The sequence below is a fragment of the Cucurbitaria berberidis genome (assembly GCF_010015615.1).
Source record: "Cucurbitaria berberidis CBS 394.84 unplaced genomic scaffold K460scaffold_6, whole genome shotgun sequence".
Taxonomy (NCBI): Eukaryota; Fungi; Ascomycota; class Dothideomycetes; order Pleosporales; family Cucurbitariaceae; genus Cucurbitaria; species Cucurbitaria berberidis.
This window is the reverse complement of record NW_024468940.1, coordinates 240,456-258,426: the sequence shown is the minus strand read 5'-3', so window position 1 is coordinate 258,426 and position 17,971 is coordinate 240,456. Positions and strand designations below refer to the sequence as shown.

At 51.1% G+C, this 17,971-nt stretch overlaps 8 protein-coding genes across 8 annotated transcripts; 4 read left to right on the top strand and 4 right to left on the bottom strand.

Moving 5' to 3' along the window:
* The first annotated feature begins 736 nt into the window (after positions 1–736).
* Positions 737–4,494, top strand: K460DRAFT_389276 (uncharacterized protein). The gene has a single exon (XM_040935734.1). It carries the CDS (start codon positions 775–777, stop codon positions 4,015–4,017), a length of 3,243 nt encoding a protein of 1,080 aa, XP_040783257.1. The 5' UTR covers positions 737–774; the 3' UTR covers positions 4,018–4,494.
* On the bottom strand, positions 4,267–4,667 carry K460DRAFT_380490 (small nuclear ribonucleoprotein F; the record flags this gene model as incomplete). The annotated part of the gene is made up of 3 exons (XM_040935264.1): positions 4,267–4,501; positions 4,569–4,609; positions 4,662–4,667. 3 exons carry the CDS (start codon positions 4,665–4,667, stop codon positions 4,267–4,269), a joined length of 282 nt encoding a protein of 93 aa, XP_040783256.1.
* A 241-nt stretch (positions 4,668–4,908) lies between these two features.
* K460DRAFT_410106 (DUF866-domain-containing protein) lies at positions 4,909–5,565 on the top strand (the record flags this gene model as incomplete). Its single annotated transcript, XM_040937332.1, has 4 exons — positions 4,909–4,946; positions 5,011–5,191; positions 5,246–5,368; positions 5,422–5,565. 4 exons carry the CDS (start codon positions 4,909–4,911, stop codon positions 5,563–5,565), a joined length of 486 nt encoding a protein of 161 aa, XP_040783255.1.
* A 625-nt stretch (positions 5,566–6,190) lies between these two features.
* Positions 6,191–6,933, bottom strand: K460DRAFT_321045 (uncharacterized protein; the record flags this gene model as incomplete). The annotated part of the gene is made up of 2 exons (XM_040930464.1): positions 6,841–6,933; positions 6,191–6,700 (listed from the first exon to the last, which is right to left on the bottom strand). Coding segments are annotated over exons 1-2 (591 nt in total), but the record flags the coding sequence as incomplete, so codon positions are not given.
* Positions 6,934–9,167: 2,234 nt separating this feature from the next.
* Positions 9,168–11,394, bottom strand: K460DRAFT_346840 (uncharacterized protein; the record flags this gene model as incomplete). The annotated part of the gene is made up of 2 exons (XM_040931321.1): positions 10,905–11,394; positions 9,168–10,865 (listed from the first exon to the last, which is right to left on the bottom strand). The coding sequence occupies exons 1-2, from the start codon at positions 11,178–11,180 to the stop codon at positions 9,168–9,170; spliced, it is 1,974 nt and encodes a 657-aa protein (XP_040783253.1). The 5' UTR covers positions 11,181–11,394.
* Positions 11,395–12,016: 622 nt separating this feature from the next.
* K460DRAFT_359269 (uncharacterized protein) lies at positions 12,017–12,880 on the top strand (the record flags this gene model as incomplete). Its single annotated transcript, XM_040932186.1, has 1 exon — positions 12,017–12,880. One exon carries the CDS (start codon positions 12,017–12,019, stop codon positions 12,878–12,880), a length of 864 nt encoding a protein of 287 aa, XP_040783252.1.
* A 237-nt stretch (positions 12,881–13,117) lies between these two features.
* On the bottom strand, positions 13,118–14,039 carry K460DRAFT_190969 (ankyrin). Its single transcript, XM_040927120.1, has one exon. It carries the CDS (start codon positions 13,831–13,833, stop codon positions 13,354–13,356), a length of 480 nt encoding a protein of 159 aa, XP_040783251.1. The 5' UTR covers positions 13,834–14,039; the 3' UTR covers positions 13,118–13,353.
* Positions 14,040–14,720: 681 nt separating this feature from the next.
* K460DRAFT_190971 (uncharacterized protein) lies at positions 14,721–16,211 on the top strand. Its single transcript, XM_040927121.1, has one exon. It carries the CDS (start codon positions 14,808–14,810, stop codon positions 16,095–16,097), a length of 1,290 nt encoding a protein of 429 aa, XP_040783250.1. The 5' UTR covers positions 14,721–14,807; the 3' UTR covers positions 16,098–16,211.
* The last annotated feature ends 1,760 nt before the right edge of the window (positions 16,212–17,971 follow it).

The window sequence follows — 17,971 nt, the reverse complement described above, 5'->3', positions numbered from 1 at the left end:
GACGTGGTTCTCGGGTGAGAACTATAACGCCCCGACAGGCACATGACACCTCAATTTGAGCTCTCGCTCCCGTACCTCGAGTCTCCCTTTTGCCACCATCTGCGAAGCAACCCACTTGAAGCGAGTCGCCAGGCATTCGGCGCTAATCGGAAGGTCGGCGACATGACCGCGAAGCTATTCATTGCGCATAAGGCAAGGTGAATACCAGAAGAAGATTAGGGTTAAGATCCGAGCCTGCCCTCCTCACGCACAACCCGGATGTTTCCATCAAGGCGCACAAAACAGCATACAAACAACCCATTGAGACCATGCTAAGAGGCTCGGGTGTGTGTCGATTGTGCAAGTACGCGAGGCGCGGACGAACCGCATTCCGAAGAAGACAGACATCGGCAACTGTGGGGAAAGTGGCATGCGGCAGAGCTTGTAAACAAGCGAGAGAAGAAACCGGTGTCGAAGGAGAGCGTTGCGCGACCGTCCCGCTGGTGTCGACATGGTCAGACGTTGTCAATGATGAGTGCGAGGTCGTGAATCTGATCTAGCTGTACGCGAAGAGCAGTAGTGGCTTGTAGGAATACAAAAGGGATGTGGTGATGGGCCGTCGAAGTGGTTGTTGTTGAGTGAGGAAAGAGCAATGGACGCGTTGCTTCCGCGTTGGGGACGCGTTGGCACGTGCTGATTTTTACTAAGCACAATTCCTCCCTCTGCCCTTTTTCTACAGTCTTCGCCACAGCTGTCACCACCCACCCATCAACTCTGACGACCCGCTTAGTCGAAATGGGAGCCGTCGAAGATGCTGTTGATGCCGCCGCAAACTTTATAGGACCGTTTGTAGACAAGGACCCAAAAAGTAGCCCCAGTGCTCTCGATGCCGACCAACTCGTAGATCAAGCTCTTTCGCATCTTCAGGCCATCAATAACGCTGACCTGGCCGCGGATCCCGACGCTCCGTACGATGCGTCCCTCGCTGGCGTTGCATATGGCCTTCTTGATCTAATCACTCTGCTTGGCATTTTGCCTAACCTCTCTCCTGGCGTCGTATTCAGTCAGCGTCCGAGATCCGTCCTTACAGTTTTGACCACTGTACCGTCTAGCAGGGATGCAGGGTTCCTCTCCAGAGTCGTACAAACATTGATACCCATCTTGGAGCAGCGAGGTTCTGGCGTTCAGCCTCTTCTCTCCCAGCGAATCTTCCCAGATATCCTTTCGGCACTTGCAGAGTTATCATTCTCTCCCGCCTCAAATCAAGAGATACAAACTAGATTTAATTCCATCTACGAGAAGGCCGTTTCCGAAACACCGACCTCTCGGCTTCTCCCAATCCTGACTACGTTCCTTCAGCAGTCTCTGCCAACGTGGCTGAAGCCAACTATCTCCAAAGAACTAGCATTGGTTCCCCTTCGCCAACAGGGAGTTCGTCATACGATCGAGTTTCTCTCACTCTCGTACCTCTCCAAGAATGGGCATGTGCCTGAAGCCGCCTCTGGCCCGCAGTCGCAAATCCCAATACCGCTGGAAGCAGTCACACAAGCGTCCCGTTTGCTAGTACTGCCACCCGCTGAGGTTAGTCAGGACGATTGGTTACGTAAACTCGCTCCCCAGCTGCTGGCCCTGTTAGACGGTACAGAGGGAAGGGAGCTGAGTAGAGCAGCCGGCCAGGTCATTGCTGGCGGGATTCTGAGTAAGAAAACCACTGGTGCGCCAGGAACTGTGGGATGGGGTTTATTTGCTCTACCACTACTACAGTCGATCTACCCGAAGGACCTCGACAAGGCGAAATCTCGAATGAGCTCAGAGAAGCAGGTCATTGTACACGAACAGGATCTTAAGCTGGCACTAAAGCGGCTCTCTGTCATCGCTTCGTCATACTCGCATGCTGGCCTCTTGCGGCGACTTGTGGGCCCTCTTCTACTTCCGCTCTGGGCACTGTTGAACCATGCTAAAGCGAGACCGTCGTTGGATAAAGAGTGGGCACGGCTGGCGCAAATCATCCTGACCCGATATATGGCAATTGCTTGCGACGTGAAACAGGTCGACAACATTACCTCAAACCTCTTCTGGGATGGTGATGTATTTTGGATATTTGGACCGGGATCTCAGGGTGGCATCGAGATACGTCGGCGGGGCAAAGACCTTCACGGTACGACAGAGATGGACGAAATCCTGTCACGAATAGAACATTTGGATTCTCGGGTTAATGTCCTTGTATCTCTCCTGACAGACACGAATATCTCTGTCGACGTCGTTAGTTCGATATTTTTGCAAGTAACGAAGCGATGGTTGTCGCCAAAGCAAATCCCAGGGACGACGTTGACCAATGAATCAGAGAGTGACCCTCTTACTGCCCTAACGGATGCGAAGCTGTCCGAGGCCTTGGCTACAAAGTTCAAAGATCATTTTGCTCGGAGTCCCCAGCACATTATTGAGCTGATGGGGCAGCTTGTCCAAAATTTTGTTGAAGAACACCAAGTCAGGGCGGGGGAGTTAGTGAAGCCCGATAAACCAAGTCGAGCGATGCTAGGTAGCATCGTCAACAAACAAGGACGAGATGTTTTAGGAAGGGAAAGTGACGAGGGACATACTGCGGATGAAGACCTGGTATCTTTTGCGCTAAGTATTATCACTACCTTGGTAGCTTCGCCTCACTTCAAGAAAACGCCTGTTGTGACAACGACGTTCGACCAGGTTGTACCGTCCCTTGTATACATTTCGCAGCCGCACGATCGACTTCCCATTTCATCTTTGCTTACCAACTCTGCGACCAACCTTCTTGCCCTCATTAGTCCTTCTACATCATCCTCATCAACGCCTGCGACCGCGACGGACCCTCTCTCCGAACATCGAGCAACACTGAAGACCGTCCTCTCAGACCTCACGTCCTCAGAGCCCCCAAATCGTACCTGGGCACTCAACACTCTGCGAAAACTCGTACAAAACCCCGCCGCTTTCCCTGTAATCGATGTACCGTCATCGACACACATGATTATGTCAGCTTCACTCGCCGATCCAGAGTCGTATGTCCATACAGCAGCAATACCCGTTTTAGTCGACCTGGCGATCCGCGCTCCAAATCCCGTGACCAGGATACTAACGGATGCGTTCATAGACATTGACGAGCAATCTTTGAAGCTCGCTAGAGGCAAGCAAACAGAAGAGCAAGAGAGAGACTTACAGAATGCTCTCGACTTCCGGTTACGAGTCGGGGAAGTTTTGAATAACATCATCCTTGAGCACTGGTTTATGGACTCGCACAACGATGCTGCTCTTCGATACAGGTGTCTAAAACAAATCGTTGAGGCTTGTCTATCGCTTGCAAGCCGCCGTGGCCAGCGCACAAGGACATTATCAACGCGCACCCAACTTGCAGAGGCAGAGCAAAATTTACAAGATGAGGCCGAAGCAGCATGGGGCGGTCCCATACCAAACTTACTTGAATCTGAAATTGAAGACCCAAATGAGCAGGCGGAGCGAAATGCACTGTCAAATATTGTGCAAGGATGGAAAGATACAGGAATTGAGGAAGATGTGCGGATTCGTACTTCTGCATTGAGCGTACTTTCCACTATCCTTGAAAACCAATTAGGCCTGCTTAGCCAGCCTACTGTTGATGCAGTGTTGCAAATCGTCCTGTTGATCCTCAGTGTGGAGACACCCGAGGCGAAAGGAATTCTGCGGCGCGCTGCGGTGCTCGTCATCATGGGCCTACTGCGCGGTCTTGATGCAGCGCTCGAGGATGGCGAAAATATCCCTGTGGGGCTGAGCATCAAGCAACAAGTAGAGGTTGAAAGGGTGGTCAAATGGGTCAGAGATGACGATGTAGATGCGCTCGTAAAAGATCATGCAGCGAATGTGGTGGAGGGGCTGGAGACGCTGAGATTAAAGAAGCTGTACAAGATGAGGGAAGAGGGGTTGCGACCGGGACTTGATCTTGGGCTAGAGGGGAGCATGAGAGGGCTGGATGTAAAGCCTGATTTGGAGGGAAAGCAAAGAAAAAGAGTAGTGGTGGAGGAGATTGAATAGTTTTGATCGCTTGATTCTCGAGGCTATAGTATCGCAGACTTTTAAACCAAATCCATATCTGCGCCTCATGTCCTCGTGGTATATCCGAATAACTGTTGCGGCGAAAGTGCGGCTGTCTCCCGGGTCGCGCGTCAAGTGCCATGCTCGCTATCTCGAGTCCCTGTAGGCCTCAAATGTTGGCACCATAATAGTCTTTTGGACGCCGTTCATATGGCGTGTCGTAGGCTCAGGCTCTGTACCTGGCGCACTTCAACCGCTCATGGCAGAATCCTTGGTAGCCTTCGGTTCCACCTCCTCGGCCTTCCCGATCCACAAGACGTTGTTGCATCGTATCAAAACCTGTCCAAGTGTGCCCGAGCTCACGCCGTTGACAAATTCTTCCGTATTCGAGAGTTGTATGTTCATGTAAAGGTCGACGGACACGAGTCTGCCCTTGTATTCGGTTTCGCCCCACTTTAACCGGACGACGATATCTTTATCGACTCTGGCGGACGTTAGCAGGTAATTGGCTGCAGAGGACGAGTGAGAGAGGGAAGCTCTATGTGACGTACAAGCTCTGGAGAAGAGGACGGGGATTGAAAGGTGCGACGGCCTAGGATTATGTTAGCTTTGCGCGGAGGAGACGGGAGGTAGGAATATCTTACAGCCATGTTTGCGACCGTATCTCGAGGTTTCAAGACTGTGCAATGTACAGCGTTGACGGTGGTAACGGTGCAGGCAGCTAGGGTGTACTCGGTCGTTCTTACCTCTCAAGAAACAAGTCGGCGAAAGGTAGCGCCGGGCCGCCGATTGGCTAATGACCTCACCGCGGGGGCGGGGCGAGCATCACTGTAATCATTTTAGAGCTCTTGCAGCTCACTTGCTGTCGATTCTCATAATTACAGTTAAAATATGGTGCTCGCACTGGCATTGAAAGCAGAGCTCAATGGGTACGTCATACGTTCCTGATCCATACTTCTCTTCATGAGATCCCGGAAAACTGACTAGGCGCAGAGTAACAGACCTCCGTCCCCACGATACCGAAGACGCGCCGTTTTACTACACATTCAAAGTCCAATGTACATCATGTCGCGAGACACACCCTAACTTCGTCTCAATAAGTCGCTTCGAGCAGAATGACATGAGCGGCAGCAGAGGCGAGGCCAACTTTGTCTGGAAGTGCAAGAACTGTAAGGTCTCTCTGCCCTACCTTTTTGCGTCTGCAGCGCTTTCATTGACTCGTAAATAGAGAGAGCACTCGGCGAACATCAAAGCCGCACCCGCGACATACGAACGGACCGATCCACCCAAGACGGTGAATATCCTAGAGTTTGATTGTAGAGGATTAGAGTTCACCGAGTTCAAGGCCGAGGTGGGTGCACCCTTTCACGGTTGGAGGGACCTTGGGCGCTGACTTGTCTGCAGGGAGAGTTTCTTGCCAAAGGAGCAGAGACCGTTACCAAGTTTTCCGGCATCGACTTGTGCGAGGACGAGTGGTTCGATTACGACGAGAAGTCTGGCGAGGAAGTTAGCATAACGGGCGTTCAGTGGGAGGTCCGACGCGCCTAGACCTCACCAGCGAAATCTGGCCCTATTTTCGAGTGTATGAAAGCACCGAAAGCGCAGCTTTTGGCATGTGAGAGTCTCGAGAAATACACCTCCAACAATCTCAATAGCCTGTGGGCGCAAATATGACGTCACCTACTTCACTCAATAACTGGGCTTGTCTGTGGCTAACAGTACATAGTCTCGGAGGGTTCGCGTAGAGTTCCACATGTCTTCGCTCAGAATCGGGTTGTCAGCGTCGTCCAGGACCTCACACTATTCGCATTCACTTCAACTGCGCGACGCGATCTCCCAGTCGTGAATGCTGTCGAGGATAGTATATATTTGACTAACTAAACAGGCAAGAAACCAGTCAAGCCTTCCGAATATCGAATTTTCTGCCACGATTACACGGTGTAACGACAGTAGTTCTATCTTCCCAATACCTTACACAGTCCAAGAACATTAACCTGATCCAACAATGACTAAGGGATGATCAAACCTCCGCTCTTCGAAACGCCGGGTCAAGAATCACCAAAGGAAACAATCTCAAGAACCTCTTCTAATTCCAAGTAACTTCAGTAGTCGGCTTTCCAAGCGTAAAAGTATCCTTGGGCTTGCCAAATTCTACGTCTGGATCACGCTTGCTCCATGTCGTCTCGGTCGTAGGCTTGCCCAGAGTGAATGTGTCCTTGGGCTTGCCAAAGTCGATGTCACGCTTTCCCCACGTGATTTCTGTCGTTGGTTTTCCAAGTCCGATCGTATCCTTTGGATTTCCGAATTCGATGTCGCGTTTACCCCAGGTCGTCTCGCTGGTCGGTTTGCCCAACGTAGGCGTGTCCTTCGGCTCTCCAAACACGATACCTCGCTTCTTGCTCCAGGTGATCTCAGTGGAGGGTTGCCCAATCTCGATAGTGTCGGCGGGCTGAGGCTCATCACGCTTGCCCCATGTGATCTCTGTCGTCGGCTTGCCAAGCCCAATCGTGTCTTTCGGTTTTCCAAAGTCGATACCTCGCTTCCCCCAGGTTACCTCGGTTGATGGTGGCCCAAGGCCGATGGTGTTATCAGGCTGAGGCTCGTCCCGTTTGCCCCAGGTAATCTCGGTAGTTGGCTTGCCTAGCTCGATGGTGTCCGTTGGCTTGTCGAAATCAGCATCGCGCTTTCCCCAAGTAACTTCAGTCGAAGGCGGCCCAAGACCGATGGTGTTTGGTGGGTTGTCGCTGGAGAATGTTTGTGCCTTAGACATGGTGAGCACCATCGAGGGAGTTTCAAATCAGGAGATGGGATATATTCACTTACCTCGGGCTGAGCAATAGGCAACCCACTGCTAACAGCGACGAGGACGCCTGCGGCGAGGAAGGATACTAGTCTGTACTGCATTGTAATCCCCAGGTGTGTTGATATCTTTGGTTGCTATCAATCAGGATGTAGGTATGGTTCGGTTGGTAATTTCAGGGTCAAGCTAATCGTGGATAGATATATAAAGGTTGAAGGCTGTGATGGACATACAAGCAAGAGCCGGCTTGCTTCATATACTATCTGAACCAAAGTATTGAGTCCTTGCCACCTTTAGTTTGGCCCATTTCGGTAAGTAGTTGATGGTGTTCGAGGCCATTGATACGGGTCGCGCAATATGGGTAAAGCACCGCTGTCCCTTTTCTGGAGTAGCGCAAAATTTACCAGCCAGCCCTGAGCTAAGGTATATAGTGGGTAGCAGGTGCGCGGGAGAGTTTTCATGTGAGGTGATCAGAGAGATACGAGAAGTGATTCGAGATTTGGCCAATCGATTGATATTTCAAGCTACATCGCGTTGACTCCTATGGCCTCGATAGAGAGTGCTACCTTATGGAACAAAAGGAGCATGACCAACTTGTTAGTCGCGCCGACCTTTGCCTTCCAGCTTTATGTTTACCTTGCGCACTACCGCTCGAACCTAGATCTTCAAGGGTTTTCAAGGCCCTATTCTGATCGCCTATGTGCTGCTTTCCACAGATCAATGCTTGCGGCATCTAGTACTTTTTCAAGTACCTATGGCAAGAGAGTGAAGATGATCGTCGAAACGATCGAGAGCACGCTACAGCCAACTCATACAGGAGATCCTCTCCGGCACTGCACGAGTTCGTTCCCTCCCAACGCCGTTATGCCCAACTACCACCCCAATATGAGAGTCCGGCATCTATCGGCTTTGACGTAGATGAACCCTAGTGCTGCCCATCACGACTGAGCATGGGACTAATGATGTATGTAGCAAGTCTCTGACTCGCGAGGTGGTAGGTACCAATGAGCAAAGCTCTCTGAAAATCTACTTCCACACGGGTCGTCTGCCGTCACCTTATCCTGGGGTGACCTACGGTCTCGATCTGGAGACCCTCGTTAGACGTACGAACGAATAAATAAATCGGTAGACGAGTATCGAGTCCCTGGCCTGAATCTAGATTCTCAAATCCCTTTCTCATGGTTGACTTTACTAGATACAGCAGGTAAATATTTGAGTTCGTGACTCGAGCGAATGAAATTGGTGCGGTTTTGGGATCCGACAGCATGCGTCGATAGGGGAAGTGAATGGAGGTACAAGTGCACGGGCTGGAGTTCTGGTTGAACAAACATCCATGCCGCTACGCGACCGTTAATATGAGCCCCATAGTGCGAGGGTCTATATTTGGAAGCACCAACATTTGTCGAATGAAAGCTGGCCAACTCTTCCTATCTGTCCAGCGGAGAGATGGGGATGTTGCATGGGTGGTTGAAGGAGATACGAGACTTTGATTATCAGACAAGGGGACCTCAACAAGCAATAGAATCTAGAACAGAAGAAGAAGAAGAAGAAGAAGAAGCACAACTGCGATCTGGCTAGAATGAAAGCGATTGACAAAAATAGAAATCCACTACAGCGCGCCCGAAAGCAAGATGGCTGCAAGCGAAAGAAAACTAAAAGCGAGACATCGGCAAACTTTCGAAATGAAGCCCAATCATCCAAACGACAACGTCATGGCCAGACTCTTTCCAACATTTCAACCTTCACGCTACCTCATTAGCAGATACGGATAGAGACGTCGATCAAGGTTACCGTCTGTTACCGTTAGCATTGTACTCATGCCGCTTTTTGGCGTTGTCAATGAGAGCCTGAAATTCAGGCGGTGACGAGGTTGGGAGTTTAGGAAGCAACATCTTAGATTGTGGTGCGGTGCGGTTAATTTGAATAAATGACGGAGGACGACGAAATGCTTGGCATAACCACGACCCGGTGACACTCAATGAGTCGGGTACGATAACGCTATTCTCGTCCATTCTTCCTCGTCGTCGTCGTCCCTTATTCTCTTGCGGAACCTGGGGTAGGTGTGCTGTTGGTAGTGCAAACACACGTGACGTGTAACCCATTAGTTCTACCAAGTACTGACAAATTCAAAGCTCCTTAAGTCGTAAGAACACGAAGCGATGAAGAGGGTTCGATTCTTTTATTTGTGTCTTTTGTGTGTTGTACAAATGCTACGCATGTCCCTTTCGATCGCACTACTAGGCAGGACTCCACCCGGCTTTCATCGTGATACCAAACGCCTGTCTAATGCTTTAACATGTACAATGATATACAGATGAACTGAAATGACGTAGAAATAGTGTTCCTCATCTCAAGACTCTGGATCCTTCGGCCTCTCTCCGAATTCGTGCTCGACCCAAGACGCCCACGCCTCTTTGGGATCAACAGCGGTTTGCTCAATCGTTTCTGCTTCAGAGGTATTTGTAGATAGAGGAGTTTGTTGCAAAAACATTTCATCATCACTAGCGGCTCCCTCCATCTCAGCCCCAGACTTCGGCGACCTCGCATCCTGGATATAGTCCGACACTGCGATGAGTACGTTGTCCGCCGCCCAGGCCGGTGCTAAATACTCCCTCTTCTTCTGCGCCCAGCGTGTCGTCTTTGTAGCAGCGTCGAGAATACTTATTCGATCGAATCCTCCCCTCGCGACTTCGTTCAACACTTGGTTGAAAGCCACAGTATTGCCAGTTACGGAACACAAACTCAACATATGATAGTACGCCTTGGCCATATCCCTTGGCTTGGCCTTCGTTTTGATGTTGTCGATTTCTTCCCAGGTGTAGATGCCGCCTTCCCAGTCAGCGCGCCGGATACAGTCTCCAAGTAGCCTGGTGAGGCCTTGCACATCAAGCCCCCAGCCATCTGCTTTCATCTCATAGTAAATGTCGAGAGCCCGGTCGAAGCCAGCGAACTTCATCACACCACCTATAAGTGCACCGAACACCATTGGGGTTGGGTGGACTTTTTGGTAGATTTTGTCTGGACTGATCTTTACGAGCCGGGCCTGACCAGCCTCATTGATATTGATATTTGGATCGGCAAGCATGAGCGCATCGCCCACTCCTCTCATTTTGGCCACAAAACGGGAGAAGTCGTCAGCACGGAACTCTGCAATGTAGTGCCCGAGGATCTCGCGGCAGGTTATCTCGTTTGGGCGGATTTTGTGCACGTACAAGGCGGCGATGACATCGTCAACCAGGTTTGGGCGGTTCAAACGCTTGAAACCGGAAATGAGGAGATTGAAAGTTTGAAGGTCTGGGGACGCGGTAGATACGAGAAGATTGTCACATATCTTCGCGATCGTAAGAGCCTCCTTTCGGTCATTGCCTTTGGATACCTGATCAAGAAGTTGCTTGATACCCCTGTTCATCTGCTGGCAGATCTCGTAGAAGTCGCCATCAGAGTCTTGAAAATAGCTTGGAATTCCAGGCTGGTTCACGTGTACCTTGGCTCTGACAATTTCGTCGGCTGAGCTATTCACATCTATTGAGTGAAGTTTCTCTATGGTGTCTAAAATCTCTCTGCGTGCCTTCTTGGCCAGAGACTCGTTCAAAGAGGCGATTTCTCGGAGCTGTGGTGACATTCTATCGAGGCCTGAGCTGGCCGACTGAAAGTATCGCGGGAGATTAATTCGACTAATCAGAGAGTGAATCAAAACACCAGTTGAAAGCTCTTGCATGGCCAACTTCTTCCAGGTATGTCGTCGTCGCATAGCTGTGAACCGTAATATGTCCGGCGCCCATAGTGACTGAGGCGGCAGATGATACCGCACCAGATCTCGACCTGTATTTTCCGGCCATTCCAGGGATTGTGCTCCTGGGAGCCGGGAATCGAAACGTAAGTCATTCCAAGCTGTTTGTACCACGTCGTGAATATGCGACTCGGCTTCCTGTTGTCGTAAAACCTGGTCATCCACGAGCTCCATGCCTGCGATTCGATGGATCAAGTCCCAGTCAAGATCATTGGGTAGGTCCTCGAGTGGCACACCATGATAGGCGTGTGGTTGTTTCTCACGCTCAAACGGCGCACCCACCGCATCTCCCTCTACGTTCTCCCTAGGTAGCGGGTGGTCCATCGCCTCCCTCAAGTGTGCAAACGCCTCCTCCCATTGTCTGTTCCTAGCTGCTTTTGCGCTTGCGTCGACGGTCAAGCCTGCCGCGAATACGGTCGTATAGAAGAAGGTCGAAGTCGGGGTTCCAACTGCCCACGCGCCGCGCAGACCGGACTGTGCGCGGCGTCTAGCGAGAGCAGTCGCATGAGGGGCAGATGATATGCATCTACGGGTACCCAGATTCTGTCTTGCCCGGGAGCAGATTGCTAGCATCGCTACCGGGGCATGCTGCGCGGAGTGCGGAGGGACGGCGGTGGACCGAACCGCAGGCTGAGGCGTGACGCGGTACACGGTTGCAGCCGAAACGGTTCAATTGGGAATGGAAGGGTTACGAGCGCCTGGTCGAAGGCTCGTTGGCCTTCAAAATGCTTATGTTGAGTACATTGAGAGCTTCGCGCATAGCTAAAAGATGGTCATTCGATCAAAACTGAACTACGTTATGTAAGCGAACACTTAGCGCGTCCAACGCCGCAACGCGGCACGATCTCAACGCTTTAGACTTTGATGATTGAATACCAAGCTCCTTATTGAACGGAGAGTAGCAACGAAGCTGGAGAGACCTTCTCGTGAGGTTCTATCATTATACCCAAGCATCAACCATTTCATGAACCCGACTTGTTTGCTCTATCTATCTATCTGATCCTAAGCAGCTAGGCTCGTGATGAGTAAGCGCATTTCTCGACCTTGTCCAAAATATCTCAGCAAAGTAACACACTCCACAATCGATCATATACTCGTGCGCATTGGATTGCTCTCCATTCTCGCTCCAATAAATACCCCCAAACATCTTCATCGCTTCCATTGTTAGCCCTCTATTCTGCGAGACATACCTGTTGCACGTCCGACTCTGCATTTCCGCTTCGAGAAGACTACGAGTGGTTAAGGTTTCCAAAAGAAAAAGTGGCAACCGGCCCGGGGACTCAATCTACCTGGATTCGTACTCGTTATACCGAAAGTAATTCTCTCCAAGTTTGGAACCGTAGGATTCACAAACACATCCGACACCACTTGACAACCGGACACTCCCTACATTAGATTGGCTGCCCAAGATGGTCAAATTTTATCCCTCTCTCAACGAATCCCACGTCGAGTTTATTACCAACCAGTCACTATTCTACGTCGCGAGCGCTCCTTGGGCAGGTGACCACATCAACATATCTCCCAAGGGTCACCCATCCCGGACTTTCTCCATCCTCAGTCCTAAAACTGTCGCCTATCTCGATGCTACCGGCTGCGGTTGTGAGACCATTTCCCACATCTACGAGAATGGGCGCGCGACTATCATGTTCTCCTCGTCCGGGCCTAAGCCGCAAATCCTTAGACTGTTTTGCAAGGGACGAGTAGTCGAGAAGTGGGATCCGCACTATCAACAGCTGAGAGCGAAGATGGCGACCGAGAATGGGGATGAAGTTGACATTACCGGGGCGCGGGCGATTATTGTGCTACGGATACAGAAGGTGCAGACGAGTTGCGGTTTCGCAGTACCTAGCGATGGTATGGGAGATGCAGTTGCCATGGCGGAGCACGAACCCGATTCTGATGGAGCTCACAGCTCCAAAGCTCAAGACACGCTTGAAAACTGGGCACGAAAGCAGTTGGAGAAGCAGGAGCTTGCCGACTACCAAAAGCAAATGAACCACAGATCGCTCGATGGACTTCCAGGCATGATGAGCGCTCGGCGCTCGCACGACGAAAACTTTGCCGTTGAGGATGCGAAAGCGTGGTTTAGGAAAGTAAGCAGACAGCAAGATGCCGTCGCCTTCGGGGTTGGCTTGGGAATACTTTTCATGATCGCGTTGAGTTTAGGAGGAGTACTCAGCATTAAGCCGCTCTTCATTGAGCATATACTGAACTTCCAGAGAAGGCAGATGGGAATACCAGAAGATCATTCGTGGGACAAGAGGGAACTCTGATGGCTCAACCGGATAGTGTAGGCCAAGTGTCATGTTTCTCAGCGTCTGGTGGGTGGGTGAGTCTACAGCCCGCGATAGGTCCAAATATAGGCATATAAACTACCAAGTTTTATCAAGTTCACTGCATCCGCCGCACCTTTTTGTTTGATCGTCCTTGGTCGACCCCTTCTCTTCCTCAGATGCGTACATCAATACAGTTCGCCAAAGATAATGGCCGCATGCTGTTGCGAGATGCAGCCCTGAAACTTAGGCGAATTCAAGATAATACCAGCAACTCCTCTCTGTTTCATTTCAGATCCTTCACAATCGCCTCTTGGAGCTCGTCAAAGTAATATGCTAGCACCGTATACATTTAGACAAACAGACAAGGTTCGATTGCTACGCGATGCCCTCCACCTTCGCCTTGATCCTGGGTATCATGTAAACTCCTTCAATGCAATACTCTATCCCTCGCTTTAGTTCCCGTATTGGCCCTATTCTAACTCTATGCCCTCTCTTTCTGCCGCTTGCACAATGAACTTCCTCGTCTTCGCGTCTGGAGCCAGGTCTAACGGCACGTGTTCATCTTTATCTTTCTTGTCAAATTCGGCCCCCATGGTCAACAGCAACAGTGCTGCATCGCCATGTCCTTCACTCATGGCGTGATGCAGTGCTGTCATGCCGTCCATATCCGTTGCATTCAAGGGGCTCTTCGCGTCTAGCAGAGCCTTCATCATAGGCACGCTGCCCACTGCTGCCGCCCGGTGTAATGGCAATTGTCCCCTCTTGTCTTTTATTCGCGCCGAAGCTGGCGGTTTCTGGCCGAGGAGTGTACGTGCGATGTCGAGGTTGACTTTGGAGGCGCAAAAGTGGAGGGCGGTCTGGCCGTTGTTGTTCTTTGCATTGACGTCTGCATCTTTGCTCAGTAGTACGTCGACTATTTGGTCGGCTTCTTTGCGACTGCATGCCATCATTAACGGTGTCCAGCCTGAGCCATCGGTCACGTCGGGGTCGAAGGTCTTGGTTTGTACGAGGATTTGGACGATGGGAAGATGGTTATAGGAAACGGCCCAGTGGATTGGTAGTCGCTCATCTGGATCGCGAAGGTTCGCTAGTTTTGGGTTTGCGGATAATAGTGACTCGACCCTAGATGCTAAAAGCGAAGCGTTAGGTGTGCTGCCGCCTGTGTTGTAGCTGGGAGCTTACTTTGGCCTTCACGGCAGGCATCATGGATGGCATATTTAGCTCGGTACTCCTCCATGGTATAAATCTCAAGCCTTCGGGCTGCGGTTTCGTAAGAACGCTTGTAGGAGCGCAATAGATGTTCCGGCGGAGGCACCAATACTGCCGGGCGGTAAGCGACTAGCGTTCGATGAGGTAAGTGTGCATCGAGGTCTTTGATACACCACCACCGGACAACAACTCCATGCAGGAACACACCTCTTACCAATGCAGTCCCATATTATGAAAAGCTTGGGCCGTTCTAATTTAACCACTGGTCAATAAAGATGGAGCTTCGGAGGACCTGCCGGCGAAATCCATTGATTTCTCTGTACCTCGCTAACAGCCCATGAACCCCGCAAAGTTACCCCAGATAATCCTAGTTTCATCCTACAAGCAATCCCGTCCTCCATCAGGCTTCTTACCATGCCCTGATAACTGTCCCTATACTACATACTGGACTAGCGTAAGCGACAGCCGACGGACAACGTCTTGGGCGTCTACTGAGGCCGAGCATGCACCCGGCAACGTTCCGATTGCTGGAATCCTTTGAGGCATTAGAGCAGAGACGAGCCCCATGGGGACATGACAAGTTATGATTCTAAGAGGCGGCTCGGATAGTTTCTCCCGGTGGATGTTGGTAGAGAATTGATACAAAACCTTAGGCATCCTTGACAGTAATGCGAATCCAATGTCTAGCCTGTGACATCTCCATCAGCAGGACGTTATGCATCTGTACCTTCTTGCTGTGGTGGCCGCTTTGGCGCTGCCCGCGGTTCAGGCCCTCGACCCTCCTTCTCCCGACAGCTACTGGCAGGTGTCACCAGCCATTAACTATTCTGATCCTATCTACGCAGGTTGGCCCCAGCTCAAAGTCGATGCCGAAGTGCTCGTATACAAAGGCACAGATGTGAACCGTACCTACGCTCACCATCCCGAACTTTACTATGACGGCAAGCGTGTCTTCTTGATGTACTCTACATCACCAATCGACGAAGACGCTACCGGCCAGGATGCGTGGTTGTCGACTTCGACTGATGGCGGCTTCACCTGGTCCAAGGGTTACTCTATCCTTCCAGATGCTCTTCTACCAAATCAAACGCATGCAGCCAACTACACTTACTGGTGCGACAACCGCATTTGGCAGCGAGCCCATCATCCTGTAGCTTGGGTGCCGATCGATAAGAAACACTTATACGCTGTATCGCAAACAACCTTACGCTACTGCTGGGGCGACGATGCAAAGGGAACGAAGGCAGCAGGCAGAATCGCTCGTGTTATCGACAAGAAAGGACAGCCTGTAGGCGACCCCTGTTGGACCCAGCAAAACGAGTGGACAAAGGAAGTCCGTTTCAACGAAACCATCTACGGAAAATATGGCATGAAGTACTGCAAGCACGCCAAACAGATTGAGACATACTTGGAAAAGCCAGAAAAGGTGCCCGCCTGGGGCACATGGCTGTATCAAACCAAAATGTTCGCCGCCGACAATAAGCACGATGTACAAGAACCCACGCACTCAGTCTGGTTCGGCAACAAGCATGGAGGCTACTGGGAGCGATTCTGGCGCGATATTTCGAGCTCGAATCTCATCAGCACCGCCGTATGGGTCGAGCACACCGACTCACGTCAAGGCAAAGACTGGTACCCGAAGATCGAGCAACAGCACGGAAACAAGATCTTCCAAACGAACATTCCGGACGTGGGTAGCAAGCAGCACCTTGGCTCCTTGCCGAATGGTGATCGCTTCCTCGTGCACAATCCTCGCAACAACACCGAGCGCTACCGCCAGCCGCTTACCATTGCTACTTCACGGGGATCCGACAGATCGTACAAGGGCATTGGTGTGCTTCGTACCAACGCAAGTACCATTATCGCCCCCGATACGCGCAAGTTAAAGCGGTTGATGTTCAGCTATCCTACTGCCATTCTGGTCGAAGGCAAGTTGGTTGTTTCGTATAGTGAGAATAAGGAGAATATCTGGGTTAATGTTGTGGATCCGAAGAATCTTCTTTAGCTTCTCTCATCTATACGGCAATGATATGTCGAGTTGATAATATGAATAAATGATAATGCTTGTGATCCCTTGCTCACAGTTATTTCCTACAGCTACCACAGATAGAGGACATATAAATTAGATCTCATATTCTGGGGGGTTGAACAATTTGAGCCTCAGTATCGTCTGGTCGTTCATAGGTATATAATACATGGGAGAACCGCTGCTTCCAGGGTCGACTACTTATTCTACTTCATAGTCTGCACCAACTCCCGATAAATCTTCTTCAAGTCCTTAACATCGCCCTCCAATTCCTCCACCCTCTCCGTCTTCTCGCCTAGCATCTCGAGCGTAGTCTGGTATCTGACCTCCATCTCCTTCAGCCGCTTCTCCAGATCATCAACCTTTTGATCCTGCGCTCGTTTTTCGTCCACTTCCCGCATCAACGCTACAACCTCTTCGCGCGCTTCGTCCCGCTGCGCTGTAAGGCGGGAATGCTCTTCTTTGTGGGTGGCTTTTTCGGACTCCAAACGGCGCACGGCAGCGCTCATGCGCTCGACGAGTTGCACAGAGGGGCCTGCGCCGACAGTGGATACGGATATCATGTCGTTGATGGTGCGGTGCGGGGAAGAGACGTTGTCGAAGGGGTCGTCACGGTCTATTGTATGAATGGATGGTGTATCGAACGGGGCTCCACCATTCAGGTTTGACATACTCGATGGAATCGAATCTTGTCGTTGTGGTGTGCCAATCTCTGGCGTGCGGACTTTGGGCGTGGATCTCTGGCGAGAGCTAGAGGGCCGCCGTGCAGCTTCTTCGAACATACGGTCCATGGGTGACAGAGGCATGTCCATTCCACCAGATACAGAGCGAGGCATTGCTCTTCTGTTGTATATGCCGAGGGGATCGGGCGAGTGTCTTCGCTGTGAGGCTGATGGCGAGTCCGCACGGAGATGGTTGGGGTCGCCGAGCAGAGTTTGTGGTTGCAGCTCTTGCTTCCACTTATTCTTCTCGTCCTCCAGCCGTTGCTGTAACTCGGATTCCCATACCTTCTTCTCCCGCTCGAGGTCAAGTCGTGCATCCTGCGCCGCTGCTTCTGCTTGCGTCAGTCTAGCCTGTAGTTTCTGAGCAGTAGTACGCTGTTCGGTAAGATCGTGTTCGAAAGTTCGTGCTCGCTCGTTGATGCTTTCGAGTTCGTCTTCTAGCCGTCGAGCCTTCGAGTTGACTTCTCTAGCTTTGCGTCTGACATCAGATTCTCTCTTTGCTGTTTCGTCGCGGTCTTTCTCAAGCGCCACAAGACGGGACGTCAAAGTGGTCTCAATACCCTGCCAATTTTCCGAGGCGAGCGAGTACTGGGTTTGCAAAGTCTCGATCTGTCGAAGGAGCTTAGCTTGAGAATCACCTGTCGCTGAATAAGTAGCTTCTTCAGTTCGGCTACGGAGAAGTTCGAGTTTGGACTCAAGATTCTAGAATCATTATTAGCCCGCGTTGTTGCTAGGGTCGTTTGATGGAGTCTTACAGCAATCTCGCCGCGCAACTCAAGCTCGGCCAGTTGTGCTTTCTCCTGTTGTCTCTTCGTCTCCTCGCGTGATGCCTGGAGCTCGCGCTTTGCTCGATCCTCCGCAAGCTTCTTCTCAATTCGAATATTCTCCATGTCCTCCTTAAGCGAGGCAGTAGCCCGCTTCTCCGCTTCCAGTGCTCCCGTCTGCACCCTCTTTTCTGCGTCTTCTGCTCGCGAAAGTGCATCATTCAATTGCTTTCGAAGCTCAGAAATGGTTAACCCAGCCTCCTCGTGTTCGGCTCTTATGGCGTCGAAGTCCTTTTCAATCTTGCCCACGATCTTCAATTTTTCTTGTGCAGACTTCTCAGCAGCTTCTGCCCGTTTTGCCCTTTCC

Excerpts from the sequence above, each read along its gene's own strand:
- K460DRAFT_190969 (XM_040927120.1), bottom strand. The coding sequence starts at position 13,833 with ATGATGGCATGCAGTCGCAAAGAAGCCGACCAAATAGTCGACGTACTA.
- K460DRAFT_389276 (XM_040935734.1), top strand. The coding sequence starts at position 775 with ATGGGAGCCGTCGAAGATGCTGTTGATGCCGCCGCAAACTTTATAGGA.
- K460DRAFT_190971 (XM_040927121.1), top strand. The coding sequence starts at position 14,808 with ATGCATCTGTACCTTCTTGCTGTGGTGGCCGCTTTGGCGCTGCCCGCG.